Source organism: Melozone crissalis, unplaced genomic scaffold (genome assembly GCF_028551555.1).
Source record: "Melozone crissalis strain CALT ecotype California unplaced genomic scaffold, PUWL_Pcris_2 ptg000018l_1, whole genome shotgun sequence".
Lineage (NCBI taxonomy): Eukaryota > Metazoa > Chordata > Aves > Passeriformes > Passerellidae > Melozone > Melozone crissalis.
The window spans coordinates 933,001-953,608 of NW_026535796.1; the positions used below are offsets into that span (position 1 = coordinate 933,001).

At 42.8% G+C, this 20,608-nt stretch overlaps 1 protein-coding gene across 1 annotated transcript; it reads right to left on the reverse strand.

Moving 5' to 3' along the window:
* Window positions 1-5,234, reverse strand: FGF19 (fibroblast growth factor 19). Its single transcript, XM_054276005.1, has 3 exons — window positions 4,703-5,234; window positions 4,500-4,603; window positions 1-1,441 (listed from the first exon to the last, which is right to left on the reverse strand). The coding sequence occupies exons 1-3, from the start codon at window positions 5,034-5,036 to the stop codon at window positions 1,109-1,111; spliced, it is 771 nt and encodes a 256-aa protein (XP_054131980.1). The 5' UTR covers window positions 5,037-5,234; the 3' UTR covers window positions 1-1,108.
* Between the last annotated feature and the right edge of the window lie 15,374 nt (window positions 5,235-20,608).

The following is a 20,608-nucleotide window of genomic DNA, read 5'->3' on the forward strand; positions in this document are numbered from 1 at the left end:
CGTTATTTTTTTTTTTCCCTTTGGCTTCACCTTGGCTATTCCTTCATTGAATCTTTTCAGAGGGAGAACAGAACTTGAAGACATTGGGTGCCTTGGCCAGAAGTCCTCACAATCCCTTCTTGCAAAGAGAATCCTGACCCAGTTCTGCAGCTTTTATCTCACTAAACCATCTCTCCACTGATTCCCATGGAGGCTGAATTGAGCCTGGAAGTGACTTGAAAGAATTCCTGGTGGTTAAAGGTTGAACACAAAAACCTATTTTACAACTGATTTGACCTATACATCCGTTCTCAGTGTTCTTCTCTATTTGCTAATGACATATACACGCTTATATACAACACAATCTTCATTTAAACATTCATTTGAGCTGCTCATTCCCTACCTGATGAACATCAATTCTAGCCCTGGGCACCCTTCCAACCGCACACTGAATCCTCACTGATTTTGATGAGAACTCTCTGCTGGGTGATTCTGATGCCACAGAGAACATAATTTAGCCTACAAAAGAAATCAATGATCAAGTTTCCCAAAGTACCTCTTAGCAGTAAGGGAAGGGAGAAATCTTTCCCTTTCTTCTCTTATTTCCTAAGGGAAGAAAAAGCACAATGTACAAGCAGATTTGTCTTTTCAGCAGTATGCTTTCCATAGGAGATCTTCCCCAGAATGTTGTTAGCAGCTCTTTAAAGAAGCAGCATTAACTCAAGTTACATCTGGTAGGATGTTTTCCTTCATCTAGTTTTGGTCCAAGTGTTTGAGTTGGGATCTCTGAAGAGGAAAATGTTTTCTGCATTTGCTTGTATGAGCAGCTATAACAGGTGAATATATGTGGAAGTGTAGCTGGTGTAGAAAAATTACAGTTATTTTATCACCACCTATGGAGGAATTCTGATAAAGTCGCTAAAGTTTTCGCATTTAATCCTGCTTTTCCAAACAAAACTATGGACAGGCAATTCTTTAGACTATAGAACAGGCACTCATCTCTTGCAGGTACAACAAGGACGAGGCTGGCTCCATACTCAAACACACAAAAAAGTTCCCAAATATCACTACACAGAAAGCTACAAACCCTACAGTCCTCTTCAATATTTCTGTATGTGTGGGAGCACAGTCAGTTCTGGAAGCTGGGGCTCTTCACTGGGGACAGTTTGGAGGCGATGCCAAAGGGATCCATGCTGTCCGTCTCCAGGGGCGAGGAGAACGCCTCTGGCTCAAAGGCCTGGCTGTAATCACCATATTCACCAAAGTCTGCTGACTCCATGGGCACCGTGTTGATCATGGGCAAGAAGTGAGACAGGGGAAGGAAATCCTTCCCCTTGAACTGCTGTCTTTGTTTGGCACTGCTCAAAGACACTGATATTCCATGTTTTTTGGATCGATACACGTTGTAGCCGTCTGGGCGAATCTCCTCTTCAAAGGAACAGTCTTCAGTGGAATACCTGAGCTGAAAAGCAAGGAATAGTGAGAATGACAAATATGCCCACCAGGCTGGGTGTATTCAACCACAAAACAAACCTTGGATGGGAAAAGTCCTAGTCCCTCAGTGGTGGTATCCTGCCTTTCCCAATCCCAATCCCAATCCCTATCCCTATCCCTATCCCTATCCCTATCCCTATCCCTATCCTATTCTGTTATATTCCTATTCTATTCTATTCTATTCTATTCTATTCTATTCTATTCTATTCTATTCTATTCCATTCCGTTCCGTTTCATTCCATTCCATTCCATTCCAGAACCCCTGAAGTTCTTTCCATGCCCATCCCGTCAAATAAGCTTTGAATCCCAGGATGTGCTTCTCCACAGCCACCACACTTATCCTGATTGAGCACTGGGAAAAAAGTCTCAGATGCCAGAGCAGATTTAGATGAATTTGTCCTTAATTGCAGTCTTAAGTCCTAATCCAAGTATATAACTCCTGCTCTGTTAGAGATCTGCCTGTGCAAAGGCTTCAGGATAGAAAGGCAGTGTGGCCAATCAGTAAAACAATGCTAAAAGGTAATTTCCACCTTTTTCCACTCAGAATTTACTGAAATAGCCAAGGACGCTTTTACAAAGTGTCATTTAACATGAGAATTGTTGAATTAATACCAGCACAAGTTAGGACTTGGTAGAGAAGAATGTATTTTCTTAGGCATGAATTTGTAGGATTACATTTGCAATGGCCTGTACAAATATTATATACCTGTAACATCTTAAGTTATAAATACGAATATATATATATATATATATATATATATATATATATATATATATATAAAATATATGATATTTGTATCTTGAACCCATATCAGCAGGTCAGACCTCTCTAGATCTTTACACCAGCACTTGAGTTGTGCTTCTTACAACTCTGTTGCTATTTCAGTCTCAGCTACTGCAGGTGATTGAACCCTGGTCAATAAAAGAGAATTGCTGATTATGTCTCAGTCTGCAGACACAGAAGTGTCCTTACATGAATGTTCTGCCTGTCTGAACAGAGAGCATATTTAATATTCTTGGGACTTTCTCAGACATCCTCAGTAACATGGAGTAAAATTAAGGGTGTGCATTTGGTTATTTTTCAAAAGTATGTTTTAAATTAATAAAGTAAATTTAAAAAAAGTTTTCTTCAAATAAAATGATGCAATGTTTATCCTTACACACACACATTATATCTCAGAAAAATATGTGTATATGACAAAAAATTGGGGCTGGATTGTTGGCTGTCTTTATGAGTGCTCAGCCTCACTAAAAAGGATGATGAAATAAAAAAGATTCTTGCTCAAGAAGTGCACACTACAAACAACAGATATCGACTGAGTCCCTGTGTCTCAGCTATACCTTTCCCTCTTCACGACATTGGGATGGTCTCTAGTCTGTCTTTTTAAACAAGTACCAAACAGACTTTTTAAAGTATTTCCAGGGGTTTTTTCCCCCACAGGAGGGAATTTTTTCACAGGAGGAATCACAGTATGCTAGTAGATTCAGCATTTCCCCTAAACTACTGACTACAGCACACAGCACATTCAAAAACCAACCCCAGTCATCATTTTTCCAGTGTCAAAACAGGCCAAGTTGCAGGAGCACAGGTTCAGCCCCCAGACACCGTGTCTGCCCTTTTGTTCTCCCAGTCCTGAGCGTGGTGCTGATAAGGCTGAGATCTACCTGCAGAGCTGCCTGCCTGGGCTGTGAGCACAGAGGTGACAGCAGGTGTCCCCAGCACAGAGATGGAACAACACAGCTACTTGCTGCTGTGTTTTCAGAATAAAACTCCAGCCTGCATCTAATACACTACGCCAACAAATGTAGTTCCAGTCAACATGTATGCCTTCAAAATGGTGCTACAGGAAAATCATTTTAAAATTCTGTGATTGCTCAAGTTCAGCTGGTAGCTCCAACTGGAGCAGAATCCAGGTTCTGATTTGTTTTCGATATACATTAAAGAATTATATTAATGTATTTGGATATACATTAAAGCTAATAATTGACCTGCCATATCATCTGAACCTATGCACCTCATCTCAGCCTTGACTGATTTAAGCCTAGAAAAGCAATGAAATCCAGAAAGATAAACTTGATTCTGTGTTCCGCATTCTTAATTTTATCCACATTGAGAAACATCAGTGTTGCTGTTATTAAAGATATTGGGAGTTTTGAGAAGTCCTTTCCTGATTAAAATCAGCAGAAATTTTGCTGGAGTAATCAAAAAAGAATCAAGCTGTATCTTTACTGTGGCTTCATGAAAAGCCATCACTCTGTGAAACTCAGGCTTCTGTACAGACTAAATCTGAACTGCACTTGTCAAATTCTAGAGTCAAGAATGTATTCACCTGCCTTAAAAACTAGAGTTTATGTCAATGACTAGTTTCTAAGCGTAGTGAAAAAGCTGATCTAGTGGCATCAGAAGGGCACTTAACTCCAAACCCTGAGTCCCACAGCTGTGCTGTTATAGCAGGGCAGAAGTGAGGCAGTGGAGAAGCATCCTTTCTCCCTCAAAATCCTTTTCCTGTCTGCAGCTTCCTAAGAGATAGCAACCCATGCTCCTAGGAATTGTATGCCTGGCAGCCAGCTGGCTGCAACTCTTCTCCAAAGGAGCAATCTCTTTTTAACTTTTTTCTTCCAGAATACCTGACCTGAAAAGTGAGGAATTACTCATACTCTACGGCAGAGCTTAATCTATTCCTGCAGCAGAATCACAGTCTCCCACCGGTGAGAATTTGAAACCGAAATGCAATTTTGCCCCGGGCTGTACTTTCGGTATATTTTGGCAGAGGACACGCAAAACATCATTTACTATCTAAACGACATTTCCTTTCTGCCTTCTAACAATCCCCACAGTGACGGTGACGAGAACCGCAGCTCGTCGGGAGAACAGGCGGTGGGGGAGGGACTGCGGCGGACACCTGGAAGCTTTGTTACCCCGTTATTAGAACACGCCGTTATTAGAAGCTTTGTTACTCCGTTATTAGATCACGCCGCTGTTCCAGAGTGTAAAACCCCCCTGGGGACAGCATCGCGGGTCTCACCTGCCCGTGCAGCCGCCCCGCCTCGTCCATGCACAGGTACCGGGAGCTCTGCACGCCCTTGATGGCCACGGTGCGCACGGCCACGGCGCGGATCTCCAGCAGACCTGCGGGCAGACAGAGAGAAGGGACAGCAGTGTCAGCCCCGCCGCCCCATCCCTGTCCCCATCCCCGTCCCCATGCCCATGCCCGCCGCCGCCACTCACTCTGCGGGCTCTGGCTGCCGGCCGCGTCCACCCGGCCGTCGGCGCCGATGCGCAGGAAACAGCTGAAGAGGCCATGCTTGCTGGCGGTGTAGAGGTGCCGCAGCCGGATGGGCTCCCCCCAGCCGTAGTTGAGGTGCGGGCCGGCGTCGGGCAGCGGCAGCGGCAGCGCGGAGGCGGCGGCGGCCGCCAGAGCGAGCAGCGCCAGCGCGGCGGGGCGCAGCCCCATCCCGGAGCGGCGCCTCGGGGCTGTAGCGCGGCCGCAGCCGCCCCCCAGCCTTTTATAGCTCGCCCTTATCAGCTCCATCGATCCGGCCGCATCCCATATAGAGCCCATTTCATAGCCGCGTTCGGTCACTCCCCCGAAAATATTAAGCGGGTGACACCCTAAGTCGCTTCCTCCGCATCCGCATCTCCGAGCTCTCTGCTCCGGCCGCGCTCCCGGGGCACTGCACGTCCCGCAGCCCCGATGTGGGACCGGGAGCGCGGGTGGGCGTGTGTGTACCCAGCCCACCCAGTGGCAGGAGGCTGCCCCGCTCCCCGCCGCGGCTCAGCCCCTGCCTTCGGCCTGGCCCGTCCTGTGTTTCATTTCCCTTTGCAGAAATCAAAAGAGTTGGTGCCTAAACCTGGGCTCGCCTCTCCAGGGGAGCGGGACAGCCGCTCCCGGTTCCGGCGCTGGTACAGCCCGGTCCGGCCAGGTACCGGCTGCATCCCCGCCCGGCCATCCCCGCCCGGGTCACTAGATGGAGCCTGGCCCCTGGGATGCGGCTGCCTCGCCTCGGGTAGCCGCTCTGGGGGCGCTCTCCAGCTCCTGTTTGTCCCCACTTCTTACAAAAAGACTGGGGCGGGGGGGGAAATTCTGGGTGAAGAATTTAAACTGCATCGCCCGATTTAAGCTTCAAACAGAAATTTTCTTCTGGTCTGCACATGGATTTTTTTTCCACGCGAGCTCCTCCCAGGGAGCTCGCTCAGAGAATGGCCCTGGAAAGAAGACCACACACAAATTTGGGGGTTTTCCACTGTATTTGTATCTCAGACATATTTAAAGGGATTGCTGCCGACTCTTCTGCTGTACATACAAAGTGATCATTGAAGGAATTTTCTTAGATTCCCAAAAAGAAAACTGGTAATTTCATAAAGAAATTATGCCCTCCCCCAGACAATAAATGACAATTCAACAAGACATAACCCCACCTCCCGACCATCTTCTCTGAAACACAAAGCTTCAGTCATACTGTTTTTATCTTTTCCTTCTTGTTCACTTTCATCATTTTGACCCTGCACTTGCATCTCCCTCCTGCAAACACTTCCACAAAAATCTTTGCTCCATAAGCAATCTTAGCTCAGTGAGGATGAGCACACAGACAAACCACACAAAAATACAGAGGCTTGTAGGATTGTCTTGCACTTATTTTCATGTGGAATTTCAGGTGTATTTAACTGGAGTTAATGACATCGATCAGTCTGCATTTTGATGATCAAGGTCTTGCATAACAAACTCATTGGAAGCAAGGGATTGAATCTCATCAATCCTTTCAAAAGCAGCAAAGCAGCTACAGCTTTTGATTAGCTTTGGGCATTTTTTTGGTGACCAGTTTGAAACACCCAGAAAAGACCCTAGTTTTCCCCTGCATGATTGCTGAATAATTAATAAGGATTAAGACCACTTTTCATGCATATGTCTCCTGCTGCCTCCTCCAAATCATGTGTGGGCTTTCCTACCAATTCTGGTCTTCCTTACATCACGGAAGTTCACAGTATTATAAGCCCAGTAAATAATACGAAGGCATGCAAGTCCCTAATTCTTTTTTTCCTCTGCAATGTTATTACATGGCTGCTACAAAGGCAGTTCCTGCCCTGCAACCCTGGGCCCCACAGCAGTTGTGCATGTAACTCATCCTGGCATTCTTCAAGGTACTGAGCACCCACCACACACGCGGAGGTTATGGTCTGAAATTAATCTGGAGGGCTCCTTTAGCTCAATTTTTCTGTGCATCTCAGTGAATAGAAGCTGGTTTATGACCACTCTTTCTGCTGTGCTGCAGTGGGAACAATAATCATTATCGCAGGTTTTATTTTCCTCATCAAGAAGTTCAGCCTTCTTTCAAGTAGTAAGGAATTGATGCTTAGAACTTGTTCATTCATCTCTGTGAGGATCAAAAATTGAGGCAGAAAGGACAAATAATTTGCACTAAATGATATTTCAAATCAGTGAAAAAGCTGGCTGTAAAGGAGAATTTCCCAAGAATTGAAGGAGAGCCTTTAAAAATTATTTTAGCTCTTGCCGTTGCTGATGTTGCACAGGCTGATGTTAAAGGGTTCGTGTCTAATCAAATTAAAACAAACATTAAGCTCTTAACTAATTTTTTGGAATGGCCTTTCTTGTTGGGGGAAGGTTCCAACCTAAATAATTTGTCCAAGTTCCCCTGTAGTCCCTGACAGAGGTAAATGTCTGCAAACACTTAACTAGACTGAATGGTGCCAATCCTATCACAAAACAGCTGCTGAAGAAATATGGGTTGAATATACCCAGGAAGTATTCATTTTGTTATTCAAGCAGAAGTATTCAATTTCTTATTGCCTCTGTAAAGAAAAAAAAGAAGCCTAGATTATTAACTCAGATTCAGGTAACTTATTTTTAGCTAGAAACTGAAGATAACTTATTTTTATCTAGAGATAAATGAGCTAGTAAATGTCACTGAATTCAAAATACAAGAGTTGCAACACATTATTTTAATTTCAGTTCCTGTCTGTGTCACTGGACTTTATCATTTATTGGCATGTTTTCTCAAAGTTCAATAAAAAAGGCACATGCCTTTGCATGTTCCTACAAATGCATTTGCAGGAAAAAGTATATGGCTGCAGAACAAATGTATTGTAGGGTAAATCCCACATTCACTTCCAGTGCTGGACCTGCTTCCTGCAACAAGGAAACCTGGTAGTGTCAGATTTTCTGCTTTTGTGAGGATAGGAAAAACAATCAAAAAACCCAGGCAGAAAGTTTTATAGAACAAAAATACCTCCTAACTAAACAGTTCACAATTGCAAAAGCATTTTCACCTGTTGCAATGGATCATTTATTTCCACTGCACTTTCCAATGTCCCACTGCAATTTCTGCAGAACGAGAAGTCGAGATTTCAGCAATAATGAAGTGAATGTGTTTTGGAATAATAAAATTAGCTATAATTAAAAGTCAAACATCCAGAGATCCTGGAACACACCACAAAAGTAACAGAGGGCTTGTACCATACTGGATAATGACATCATTGAAACCAACTGAAAAGAAACTAAGGAAGGTGGCTACAAAAATTGGTGAGGAAATAGGGCAAGAACCACCCATGAGTCAAAGTTGGTCATAGCAGGCTACTTGGTGGTGGAGATCAAAGAAGAATTATATAGGTGAGTCACTCAAGGCTGAGTGAGGGTCAAAAATGTGATAAACTGGGGGTGTTTAGGATGAAGAGACATTTTCTCAGTTATGGAATATCTTTGGAATATGATGGTGAAAGCTTTGGTTGTATGAGTCCTGAAGGAAGAGGGAAATACCACAGAAACATTGAAGACTTTCTGCTTCCTTTGGGCTGTCTTTGGGACCTCCTACAGATTTTGGAGTTGGGATTACACCAGTGTGATCTAATATTACTTTTGTGAAGAGATCTGTCAGTCTTCCCCTCTTTTCTCTGAAGTCAGAGGTGGGAGAATTACAGAGGCTGCAAATACTCTGAGGGCAGTGAGGTTCCAGGCAGGGCTGGAGATGTCAGTGCTAATGCTGCCGGTTTCTGGTTTCTGCTGTGGTTCCTGCCAGTCATCCCAGAAGTGACAGAGAAAAGAAAATTATTTTACCCATGGCAGAGAGCCAGCAGAGCAGTCCAGCCTTTTTTCTTGCTTCTGGTGGAGAAGAATATGTCAGGAGAATGAGGGAAGGCAGAAGTGAAGACACAGGACACTGTGTTACGCAGCTACTCGAGCACGAGCTTGTTCTATAAAGAGCCTTATCAGCCCAGCACCAGTTAAAAAATCTGCCTAAGAAGGAGAGGTTACTCCACCATATGTCAGGGACTGCTCTGCTTCCCAGCTGCTTCTGCAATCCAAGAGGCATGGAGGTGACAATATTTGTCCCCGGGCTGTGAATGAGTGCAGAATTGAGATTCCACAGCTCCCGCTGCGCGCACCCACTGACAGGATGTCATAGGATGGGACGAGCACTCACTGAGCCTCTTCCCTGATACCACAGTCCTCAGTGAATTTGTAGGATTCAAGTGCATCAGAGACTCATAGATTTCCAAATGATCCACTTCCAGAGGGGTTCTGCTTCTAAAACTGCTCTGCTAAGGAAGGTCAACATGCTGGGGAGATTTTTGCTACTGTAATTGGTGTGTGTTGTTGCTGGTTCTTTCCAAGGAGCACAGCCAGACAACCAATTTCAAATATCTCTCACCATTCTGTTATCTAATGCTTCCTCAGCTATTGCTATCAGTCAATGCATTCCAGAGAGCAATACTGAGCCTGGAATCGACTTGGAGCTTGCACAGTCAAATGATATCTTCTGGTTAGGTCTGCTCTAAAGCTCACAAAATTCCCACCAGCTTCAAATTGCCTAAAGCTTTTTTTTTTTTGTCATCACCGCAAGCCATTATTTCATGTTTTAGAGGTATTTCATCCACCCCATCTTTTCTGTGTGCTATCAAATCCTTCATAATTCTCCTACAGAAGAAACCTTACAGATTTTATGGGATCATATTTGGTACTGTGATTCTCCAGCACTAAACCAACAAAAGCTGTGTTTTTCTTATGTTTTTTATGTTTTGAGCAGATCTTCGTCCTGCAACAGAAATGAATAATTGCAGGTTTATTTGCCAACAAATTATATTTTGATTTCCAGCTTGACCTAGGGAGTAATGCCCCTGGACTTTGCTTACACAACCTGTTCCTGGAAGCCATAAGGGAAGCTTTTCTAGAAGAGGGTGACTCTAGATCATCAGCTTCTCAGTCAAATGTGGTATCCTTGCAGCATTTACCTGTATTCTTTTCCTGACACTGACTAAATAATGCTGTCTGCATGACAAGTTCCAGCTTCACTGGAAATATTTTTCCTTTAATAGACAGAGAACAGTAGAAGAAGATATACCAGAAATGCTTCAAACTTGCAAGAGTGCATACTTGGACCTGTGGTTCTGTACAAATACATCTGGACAGAATTAATCAGGTGGTTTTATTCAGCCTGATATAGTGACAATTCCCACAAAATTACCCCTGAAGAGCATAGCAGGAAGCCAGGATTTGCAAAGACTTTGGCAACAAGACCAATACAGGCCTGTTAAAACACACCTGACCCCAGAACAATTTCACTGAGTGAAATGTGGGATGAATTCGTCCCATAGAGGTCTGACTTTCACTGGAGGTGCATTGTTAAGAGGGACACTGATCCAGGGGTGCTCAGGTAATGATTTTTTGGGAGTCAGAAGTAAGAAGGAGAGGTATGAAAGGGGTTTAGCTCTGCCTGTCTGTTTGGTGAGACACTGAATCCCTCCTTTCCCTTGAAGTTAAACCACCTCAGAAATGTGATTGTACCTTTGATTAAAGGCAGCTGTTTTCTCAAAAACACCTATTATAATAATCCTGTTTTGTTGTAAAATTGATACTCCAAAGTCTTCTAGTCATGAAGATGATAATAAATTACATCACTGTAGGTATTTATTATGTTCGTGACCATCTAAGTGGTGTTCTAGCTAGAATCAGTTAGGCTTGACTGAGAAGCTGTGGGAGAATTGTTATGGTTTATGTAATGCCAATAATCAGAGCAGCCTACAGGGACAGATTGTCCCTACACACATTAGCTCTGGGTGGCTCAGCCCTGTTAAGACTGAAGGACGTGAAAGGTAAGAATCCCTGTCTGGGGAATTCCCACTTTGGATAGTTGTGGGGGTTTTTTTGTTTTGTTTTATTTGTTTGTTTTTTTATTTTTTTTAATTTTTTTTATTATTATTTGGGCTTCAAATACTTGATGAAGATCAGAGAAAAATGAGTGTGTGCTGAACACATTACAACAATTTCCCATATTGTGAAGTAAAAGAGGTAGAAAGGGAGTTAAGGAAGCCAGCTAAGTCTCATAGTTTTCTTGCTGTCTATATTTCATCTACACTGCTGCTTATCACTACTAAAAACTCCAAGGCACCAACAGAACTGTATAAATTGTTAAGACATGTAAATGATTACCAAATTCAGCCTATGAGTGCTTATTGACCTGCTGTCATCACCTTTGATTATGATGATACTGCAGGAAGGACTGAAACCGTGAAGCCCTTTATGAAACAGTCTGAAAAAATGTAAACCCCAAAACTAGTACAAAGTTTCCTGATCATTTAAGACTGTTAATATTTTGTACCCAGGCATATCCTCAGCTTCAGGAAAGCAAAATCATTCATCTGAGTCAACAGATATCTAACCTTTCACTCCAGCTCATACCATAGGCCTAAAACTCTGGAGAAATATCTTAGAAAAAACAAAATTCTCATGCAGCTACTCCAAAATCTGTTTAGTACATGGAATTAAAAAGTGCAATGATATCTTGCCGCCTTTCTCAGAAGACCTCCAGATTCACTCCTTAACTTTAGTGACAACCATGTAGGAAGTTTTACAATGGCTTTGCTCAAGAGAGAGGAAGATTATTAATAAACTGTTCTTCCTCTTGGAGGTCATTGTAAGTAATTTTCATCTGAAATGGAGCCTAAAGCATAGCCTGGGTGTAGCTGCACAATTTGTTATGAATTGGGAAACTGAGTAACTTTCTCTGATGTTCCTTATTGCAACTGGTCCCCTTTGCTGCCACCAAACATGGATGTGGCACATTTGGGGTCAAGAACTGAAGGGCAGAGGTTACTGAAGCATCCTGCCAATGCAGCTAAAAGTGACCTTTAGCTGACAAAGCAGAAATGACACGGGATCTAAAAGAATGGTATTCAAATAGCCAGTCCATCCAAAGCATTGCATTTGGATTGATCCTAATCAGCCATAATTTCCTACTTTAATGGCCAATTAAAAGGCCATTTGAAAGTAAGAGAAGCAGAACAAATCAGCATGGAAAGAGCCTGCATGGTCTTCAGAAAGTAATTCAAGTTTACTTAGATTTTACACATCTGACTAGTGAGGAAACAAGCGAGTAATGGATGTCTTACTCCAAAAGTAGTTCAGCTTCATTAAATAACTTGTTTCAGCCAGACATAAAATCTGAAACACCACTGGAAGGTAAAAGGAAATATCTGCATTACCACAAGGTATTTAAACCTAAACATCTACCTAAACATCACAAATATGGGAAGGAATGTAGAATCCTCCACTATCTGGTTATGGTGTGTTCTGTACGTTGACTTGCTATAAGAAGCAGAATTAAACTAAATGTTTTTTGTGTGTACTTACAACTGTAATCAGACATATAACAGTCAGAAAAATTCTATTTTACCATTTTTAAATGTTAAATATTTTTATGTCAAACTTATCTTCAATTTGTTTTCCTTTTTCTGGAAACAAAGCTCCTTGAACATTTCAAGCTGAAAGTGAGAGCCCATTGCCTCTGGCTCTTTCATGTCTGGAGGCAGCAGGAAGATCCTTGCACGACCAGAGGCAGAGAGCCCTCAGTTGCTGAAGTAAGCAAAGCAGACAGATGTGCTGAGGATGGAAAGGTGGAGTGGCTCTTTCACATGGCTCAGCATGCAGTTCATACACTCTGGGTTATGGATCTGTGGATTTGGGCATTGCCTTTGCCAAGGGGGCTGTAAAGACAGTCACACCCCATACACACACACACCCCAGTTAATTCAGAATTTAACCTAGTTCAGAACATTTACAGAGCAGGGGAGGAATCCTTCTCTCCCTGTGGGGCACCGAGGTTTCAATCAATAGCAAAGGCTCCCTGAGACCTGTCTATTGCTCTTTATCAGAGGCCTCCAGCAGATAAAGCCTGTCACAAAACAGCTACTGATCGCTGCCACTGCAGCCTCGCTGCAAGGGAGACCTGCTGCTGCAAGGAAGGAGATGCCCTTTTTCCCATTGCCTGCACTATCAGGACACAGATTGCCCCCAGTGTGGTTTGGACTCAGCCAGGCAGATGTTCCAACAGCTGGATAACAGAAGGAAGGGAGCAGCCAATGCTAATGGTATCGAGAGCAGCAGAGCTGTAACTGATCCCTGCACAAACCCTTTCAATTCATGGCTCCAGTGGCAATGCCAGCACCTTTCTCAAGAGACAGTAATTGCCAAATTTATGAGATTTTCTCACATACACAGGCAGCAATGACAACCCTTTGCACAGCAAGTAGCAGATATAAAACCCCACTGATTAATCATTCAATCCAACTGGTTCACTTATGTTCCCTGTAGAGCTGCAATTTAAATTAATATTTGTAGTTTAGTCCTGTTGAGGCTTCATGAGAATGAAGGCTCTATTTTGCCTCATATCTTTAAAAAAGATATCAGAAAAAAAAAGCAACGATATCATGTTTTCCCTTCCTCACGTAACAAAATGCACAAGGAGTGGGTTTTGTAGCCCCCCAGGCTGCATATTTATTCCTCTGGAGAGTCTTGCTCCCATTACAGCTGTGGACACACACGGCTCCAGCTTTTCCAATTTCAGATCAATGAGCCACCCAGCAAAGACCACAGAGTTGGCAGGTCCTGAATGAAATGAAAGGGAGCTCAGTTCTTGGCTCCAGTTTTCTGTCACTCCATTGTCATTCAACAAAACAGACCAAAGAGAAAAGAGATCAATCCATAAACTCATGAAGCCTCAGTCTCCAGCTGTCATCAGCCCCCTCCACTGATCTTATCTGTTGCAGAGTGATTGAAAGCAATTTGTTTTGGTTGAAAGTAATTTGTTTTGGAGAGTAATTAGATTATCTCTTGGGGGGCTTCCTACCTGGTGACCTAGTGTTTCTCCTCTGCCGGCTGCTCATTAACATCAATTACCATAGAGACACTCTTCAAAGGAAGGCTTGCACTGCCCAGGGTGGGGAACCTATTAAGAAATATGCTTCTCATTCCTGCTAGGAGATAATAAACCTTCTGGTGTCACACAATTATTTGTGGGTCAGACACATATGATCCCACTGGGGCTTAAACCTTCTGTGTGAAATGTTTAGCAATTAAGAAATGAGCTGGATCTCTCTGTAATGGTGTATATTGATTGGACCAGGCTCAAGCATTATATCTGGGAACATTCCCTGACACTGGGTGAATATCCCACACTTGCAGAGGTACTGGAACAGCAAATAAAGTTCACATCTTTAGGAGAAATTGCATAGAGACTCAAAAGTTCATACTCTGATTCTTGTTCCCAAAATCACCTCTTTTTAATTGAGACAATTTATATGGTTATGTAAGTGACATAACACTGATAAGCATCATCAAACTGGTATCTATTTTTTTTTTCTGCAAAAATGTGGGTGGCAAATGAGTGGGGCATTACCTGACTGGGGTATTTACTGGTAGTGATTGCATCATTGCTACTGTTCCATTCTACAGAGCAACACAAAATAAAGAACCATTGCAATCCACCTTTTGGACTGGGACTCTTTTCAGGCACAGCAAGTCTGAGTAATAAATGCTCTCGGTTATGCCTTCATTTACCAATATTCAATCCAAAATTTTCTCTTGTTGCATCTGATTTCTATGCTGCTCAGGAAGTAGAAAAACACATAGAGGGAGCAGAAATTATCTCTAAAGGTAACGTTGGCTCGTGTACATGTTGTGTAGAGGTCCCAGAGTCACCAAAAGCCCCGAGTTGTCCCTGGACATGCAGGATGATCTGGTATTGACCACAAGGAAGCTGGGGGAGAAAGGTGGGGAGAACATCCTTGTTGTGCAGCTCATGGTTACCTGGTCCATAGGGAGAGGAGTTTAAGTTGGGACAGCCTGAGTCCCAATGGCTGAGAATCATCACCAGTGCCTGCAGTCATCAAACCCCACCCTTTGAGATGATCCTGGTTCTCCAGGTTTAACTCCCTACCAGAGTCCTTTAAATGGCTTTTCTGAAAAGCTGCTAAATGCTAAAGTCTGAAGTAAATAACTGCCTCCTTTTTTTTTTTTTCATTTGTCTTGTTTGAGTAATTAGGTCATTACATCTGAAAGTGATTGTTTCATGCGTGCTGAGAGCGAATAATGAAGACCTTCGATGAATCCAGCATGTAAATGTGGGGGAGGAATGCAGAGGCAAAGGAATGACCTTTCTGGAACAGAATTTCTCCCCGTGCCACAATTTTTATCCACATTAAGGTCAGTTACTGTGTTTAGTTTTTCCTGCTGTGTGTATTCTTCATTGCTTCCTTTTCCTAATAAAATGCACATTGTCCAAAGGGTTTGCAATGTCCTTTAAATGGCTGCTGCTGGCTTGTTTGTGAGCCAGCCAGTGGCTGCTTGTACAGAGCTAAATGTTACCTCTTTCCACAGCTTTCAAGGAATGCTTAGAACTTAAATATTTCATCAGATTGCATTTATATAATGTTGATATTAATGCTGAGCAAGAAGTGATCTGTAGCCACATCTCCATGGTGAGATCCTAACCAAGGAGATGAATGGAGGCAAAAAAGTAAACTGATTTTATTACTCATTCAAGTGGTAGTTAAAAATAAAACACAAGGACCAAATATGGAAAATAAATAACCTTTTGCTTCTCAGGACTGATCCTCACAGGTAAGGATGGATTGACTTATTCCAGTTAGCAGCTCATGCGAGTGACTGTGGGGAGTCTCTCTACAGCCCAGTGAAGCTAGAATTTTGTTTCTGTGCATCAGAAACCAAAAGGTCTGTTTTGGCATCATTTAAGCAGGAGTCAAAATAAATGGTTTGAAGGAAAAGACTTCCCTCCTTGCCGAGCTTCAGTTTGCTTTTAGGAGCAAGTGGCGCTGGAGCATGGGGGCTGAATTCTCTTTGGAATAAACCAGGCCTGGGTTTGTGCTCACTGAGGTCCCCTGACATGGTGTTAGCCCCAGTGGCCACTGAGTCCATGGGACCAGGTTAGACCTTACCCAAAGCAACCCCCTCCAGCCATGTCCAGTGTGGATGCTGGGTCCTCATGGGATAATTCACACCATCTTCTGTCTTCTTAAAGAAATACTCTATTTTTTTTTTTTCCTATGGCATACAGCAGGTGCAAAAATTCCAAATCTAGATCCATGTTGCTCTGATTCTGAAGAGTAGGTCTAAGGAATAATGAGGTGATTATCACTGACTTGAGATTATTTACTTGTGGGAAAGCTAGCAAAGTAACAATGCAAAGCAGGCTGTTGGGTAAAATCAAAACCAAAACGTGGATCAAAAGAGATTAAATCTGTGGCAAAACCCCTGAATTTCCTATGGGGAAAATAACAGTTTTCCCAATGAGAAAATTGAAAATTGCTCTAAGTCGTAACAGGGGCGTGGGGCAGGTCACATATCTCAGAAATATTGTGGACAGATACCCTGTTTACAGATGGCTTACAGTTTTGAGTTACTTGAGGGACTACAGAAGAGAGAAACAGAGTTTAAAGAGTGAGCCTCCCTTCTGCAACACTATGCAGCAAGTAAGAGCTAATTCTGAAATTAATTTCTCAACCACAGAACCACAGGACAAAATACTTTCTCAATACTTTTGTTAGACCTCATGTGGGTTTTGTTAAGGCTCTTCTGGGCCTTAAATCTCCTGTTCACAGAAACACTCCGTCCCTTCTTGATTCTCTGCTACTGTAGTGTAAGAAAGGAAAAGATTAAGTGACATAGAGCCACCCATTCACATATTTTTACCCACTGCATTACTGACCATTACAAATGTAATGGCCAAACTATTTTCTCTGCACACCCTGGAGAAAAAATATTGGTTTTGTGGGTGGATGATCAGAAACTCTTTAGAAGCACAGCACAGAGCCTTTTTTAAATGTGCAGATTATTCACCCAAGGCAGAAATGCCAGGGTGTAAGTTAAGGATCCAGAAGAGGAGGAAATGCCATGTATGTGCAAATCCTGAGGAGAGAAATTTCAGCAGTTTTTGTCTTTGAGACAGGTACCAGTCACAGACCTGGGTTCATATTGGAAAGTCTCCACTGACTACTGTTTGAACAAGCAAGCACATGTTTATTAATTAGTCAAAGTAATCAAATCTCTGTGGGCAATTTACTAAATCCTATTTGTTGCTGTCATGGTACATCCAATCTCTCTGAGCGAAGAGGTGACTTCTTAAACTCCAGAAAACAGCATAACCATATTACAAAATGCCAAATGCACTTCCAAATTACAAAATGCCAAATGCACTCTGGGCACTTGCAAAGAGTTTGTCAGCTCATGCTTCCCCTTATCCTTAGATTTCAGCCTGGCCTTCCTCCAACATGTCCAATTCACGACCATGGCTTTGCCCCCTCTACCCTGTGGTGGCTTTGTTGGCTCTGCCTTTTCCCTCTTGATGTTGCAGGATAACTGGGTGAATTCCCCACAGGAAGAAGAGGGTTGGGAGGGATCCTAGCAGAGGAAAATAAAATGCCAGCACCCTCTTTATGTGGCTGACAAGAACGTCCTGTACAATCTGGTTGATTAAAGGGATGTCACAAGGGGGTGATTACAGGTAAAGCTCAGCTGGTTTCCCTTTGAAGTACAGAAGGGTGGTGCTCAGGTAATGGAGATGAACATCAGTGCTTTTGATGTCTGCAGGCTTTGCACCTGCACATCTGGAAGCCTGCACACCTTGCTGCCACCTCACAGGCCTCACAGCTGGCTCTACAAAAGGCCAGCAGGATGCACATCACTCTCAAAGGCCACTCTCCTTCCTCAGCCTGCCTCAAATTGTACCTTGTTACCTTGCTTTGGTGATGGTTCCATTCATTTCCTCCTCACCTTCAAAGAATCGGCAATCTGGCCCCACAGGTTCTGCTGTGTTGCTGTAGGGATGGTCCAGCATTTGTCCTTGGGAGCCCATTCCAGCCCCACTGAGGAGCACAGGAAGGCTTGGCTCTGGTGCCAAGTGCCCACAGCCCACCATGAAAGAGCTGAGGAAATCAAAGGAGATGGGCTAGGATCGGTGTGGACCCAAATCTTACAAATTTCAGTCTCTCTACCCCTATATTTAATTACCTTTTACTTCTAAACTCAACTTCAGTGTATAGAAAGAGTGACAAAACATCATTATCATTCAAAAACTCAGTTATAGAAGCAAATAATTTTGTGTCATAGCTCAAAAGCAAAATGCATTTTCTCACCAGAAGTGGGAATGGCCATCACTGCTTTTTTAAATCTTGGGGAAAAATGCCATTGCATTTGAGACACTGTTTGATTTAGAGCTGGCCACCTCTTGACTGGTAAATGCTGTTTTGATCTTGCTGCCTGGTGCCAGGTCCCTGCCTCAAGAGGTTTGAGGCCTTAAGATTGCTGTGTTAAACATTAGAACTTACTCCACAGGACATCATTTTCCAGATTGACAGTTTTCCTGATTTCCAGTTGGGTTTTATGTAGAACCATCTGATTTAGGGATTGGTTAAATACAGAACCTCGGTGTTCAACATATTTTGAATGTTTTGCTGTAACTGGAAGAGTCAGTCTGGGGAGATTTGCAAGGACCTAAGTTTGGCTGGAATGAGCCAGGTTGAAGATGAGTTTAGTGCAGGATCATGTCAATTTGGTTGCAGTTGGCTACAGATAACTACAGAACAAGACCAAAAGGTATGTATAGAGTAATTCTTCAAGTTTGGACAATATTGTTAGTGGGTCTTTTTGAAACAAAGGTTACAGTATTTTCTTTTCCATTAGGGTTTCAAACAAGGTATCCAGTGCTAATTATTTCCTGACTTCAATAATTTTTTAATAGCCTTACCTTGACTCCTTTTGAAAACAGGCATCCCATTTGCTCTCTTTCATTCCTCTGATACTAAGTCTGGTCAAGAAGTGTCACATCCCAGACATCAGTTCAGTGAATTCACTTCTGAGCTCATCTCAACTCTGCTACCCTTTGGTCAAGAGCCTTGTGGTTAATTACTCCGTTGGATTTGCCCCAGGATGGAAAGAAAATACAATGGATGGACGCTTAGACAATTAAAACATTATTTATATGGCAAAATGTGCAACAGCATTTCATCAGCTCATCTCTCTGTGGTACTCAGGATGATCTAAAATCTCCATCTAAATAAGACCTTTAATACTTTTTTTTTACATTGCTTACCCATTGCAACTTTTCTTTTTTTTTTTAACAAACACATAAATGAAAGAATCTCACATTTTCTCTTCTAATTTTTGAAACTTAAAGAAGAGGAAAGTGCCATATGCTTGTTTAGCCAGGTTTTCAAGGTGCCGGTTCCCATCCCAGTGTGCCCGTCCTCCCTCCTCCTTTTCCTTTTCCTTCCAGGGAGCACATTCCTGCAGGAGTTCAGCTGAAGGGGCTTTGTTGTTTTCTGGTGCCCTGGCAGCCTGCAGCCCCTGCCATGGCACAGCATTCCTCCCTGTGTCTCTGGGCTGTGCCACTCGGAGCTGGCATTTACAGAGTGGCATTGATGCCTCCCCAGACCAGGGCCCTTGCTGAGTGCAGCCAGGTGAGGCTGCACATTTGAGAGTGGGAGCCATGAATCCCAAAAGGAGCTCCCCCTCCCCTGGGCGTGTAGGGCTCGTTTTGCCATTTTGTCTGAAATGGTGTAATCCCAGCAAGATGAACACCCATGGGATGGGGGACATGGATATATTTCCTTCCCAGCATCTGATTTAGGGCTTGACTTCAGTGAAGGCAGTGGAAGGATTCCTACTCTTTCCAGTAAACCTGAATCAGGGCTGCAAGATAAACTGTTCTGCCACTTACAAGGTATAAAAGCATAAGAGTATGTTTGTTAATTAATCAGTGCTGTCACATCTTCGAATTAGCAGCAAATGCTCCTTTAAAGCCATCACAGGGAAAAATTTTCACAACAAACCATCCTCACTGTCAAAGGAGGGTTTTGCTAATAGAGGCTTGTAGGTGTTAGCTGCAAAGGAGAACTAAATAGAAAATGTTCGCTTTCTACTTAGCGAATGTCTGTCATAGCCCTGCTAAGTAGCCAGAAACAAATTATGTGTGAAACTCAGTATCCCTCTCTCTCTTTCTCTCCTGTGATTGATATTTGCTTATGCAGCCCAAGTCCTTAATTTAATTAACAGGAATATGCTTATTTTACAAATTATAACCTTGTAATCTCCTTAGCAGGAAAAAAAGGAGTGTTCTCACCACTCACTATTCTTTGTTGCTCATCATCTTATTACCAACATTGTTGTGGCCTTCTATTTCTTAAAAAGACCCAACTGTATTAGACTTTCTTTTTATTTCCACTAACTTCCAAGTGGATTTTATGTACAGAAATTTCATGGGAAAGACACAAAAATCTCCTGAGGCTATGTGTCCCTATACAGACTTCTAGAACAGCTCAATTTTTTGAGTGCTTGTGTCAAATATAAAATGAATTAGGACTGATTTGTTTTTAACATTTTCTTTAACAGAAATATTGAGTGGATTTGCCACCATTTTGAAAAAAATCTGTGAACTGTAAACTTCAGTGAAATGTCATAGGTGAAAAAGGAATAGGTGTTGATAGGTAGCAGAGGTGTTTTAAAGTGGGTGTATGTATATTTACATCTACAGACACATTCACGGGGCTGTGGCTGTTTGCATTTTTGTGACCCTGTACAAAGAACCTGTGCTGCATCTGCCTTAAACATGGATTTATGGTTGCCAGTTCATTCACTCTTCCCTTTTATCAAGGAATGTGTCCTTCAGTGCACTCCCACCACCAACACAAAGAAATATTTTTATTGATGGTCACGTGCAAAGGTAATTCTGGTAATGCAGCACCCTGTGCTGTGAGTGCCCAACTGTCCCTGCCAAACCTGCAAAGGGCTCAGCACACTCAAGGGGACAGCATGTTTGGTGCTCCTATGAA

Bases quoted from the DNA above. Each gene is read 5' to 3' on its own strand.
- FGF19 (XM_054276005.1), bottom strand. From the start codon at position 5,036: ATGGGCTCTATATGGGATGCGGCCGGATCGATGGAGCTGATAAGGGCG. The intron at 4,604-4,702 runs GTGAGTGGCGGC...GTCTGCCCGCAG, and splicing joins CGGCAGCCAGAGCCCGCAGA to GTCTGCTGGAGATCCGCGCC. The intron at 1,442-4,499 runs GTGAGACCCGCG...CTTGCTTTTCAG, and splicing joins CGGGGCGGCTGCACGGGCAG to CTCAGGTATTCCACTGAAGA.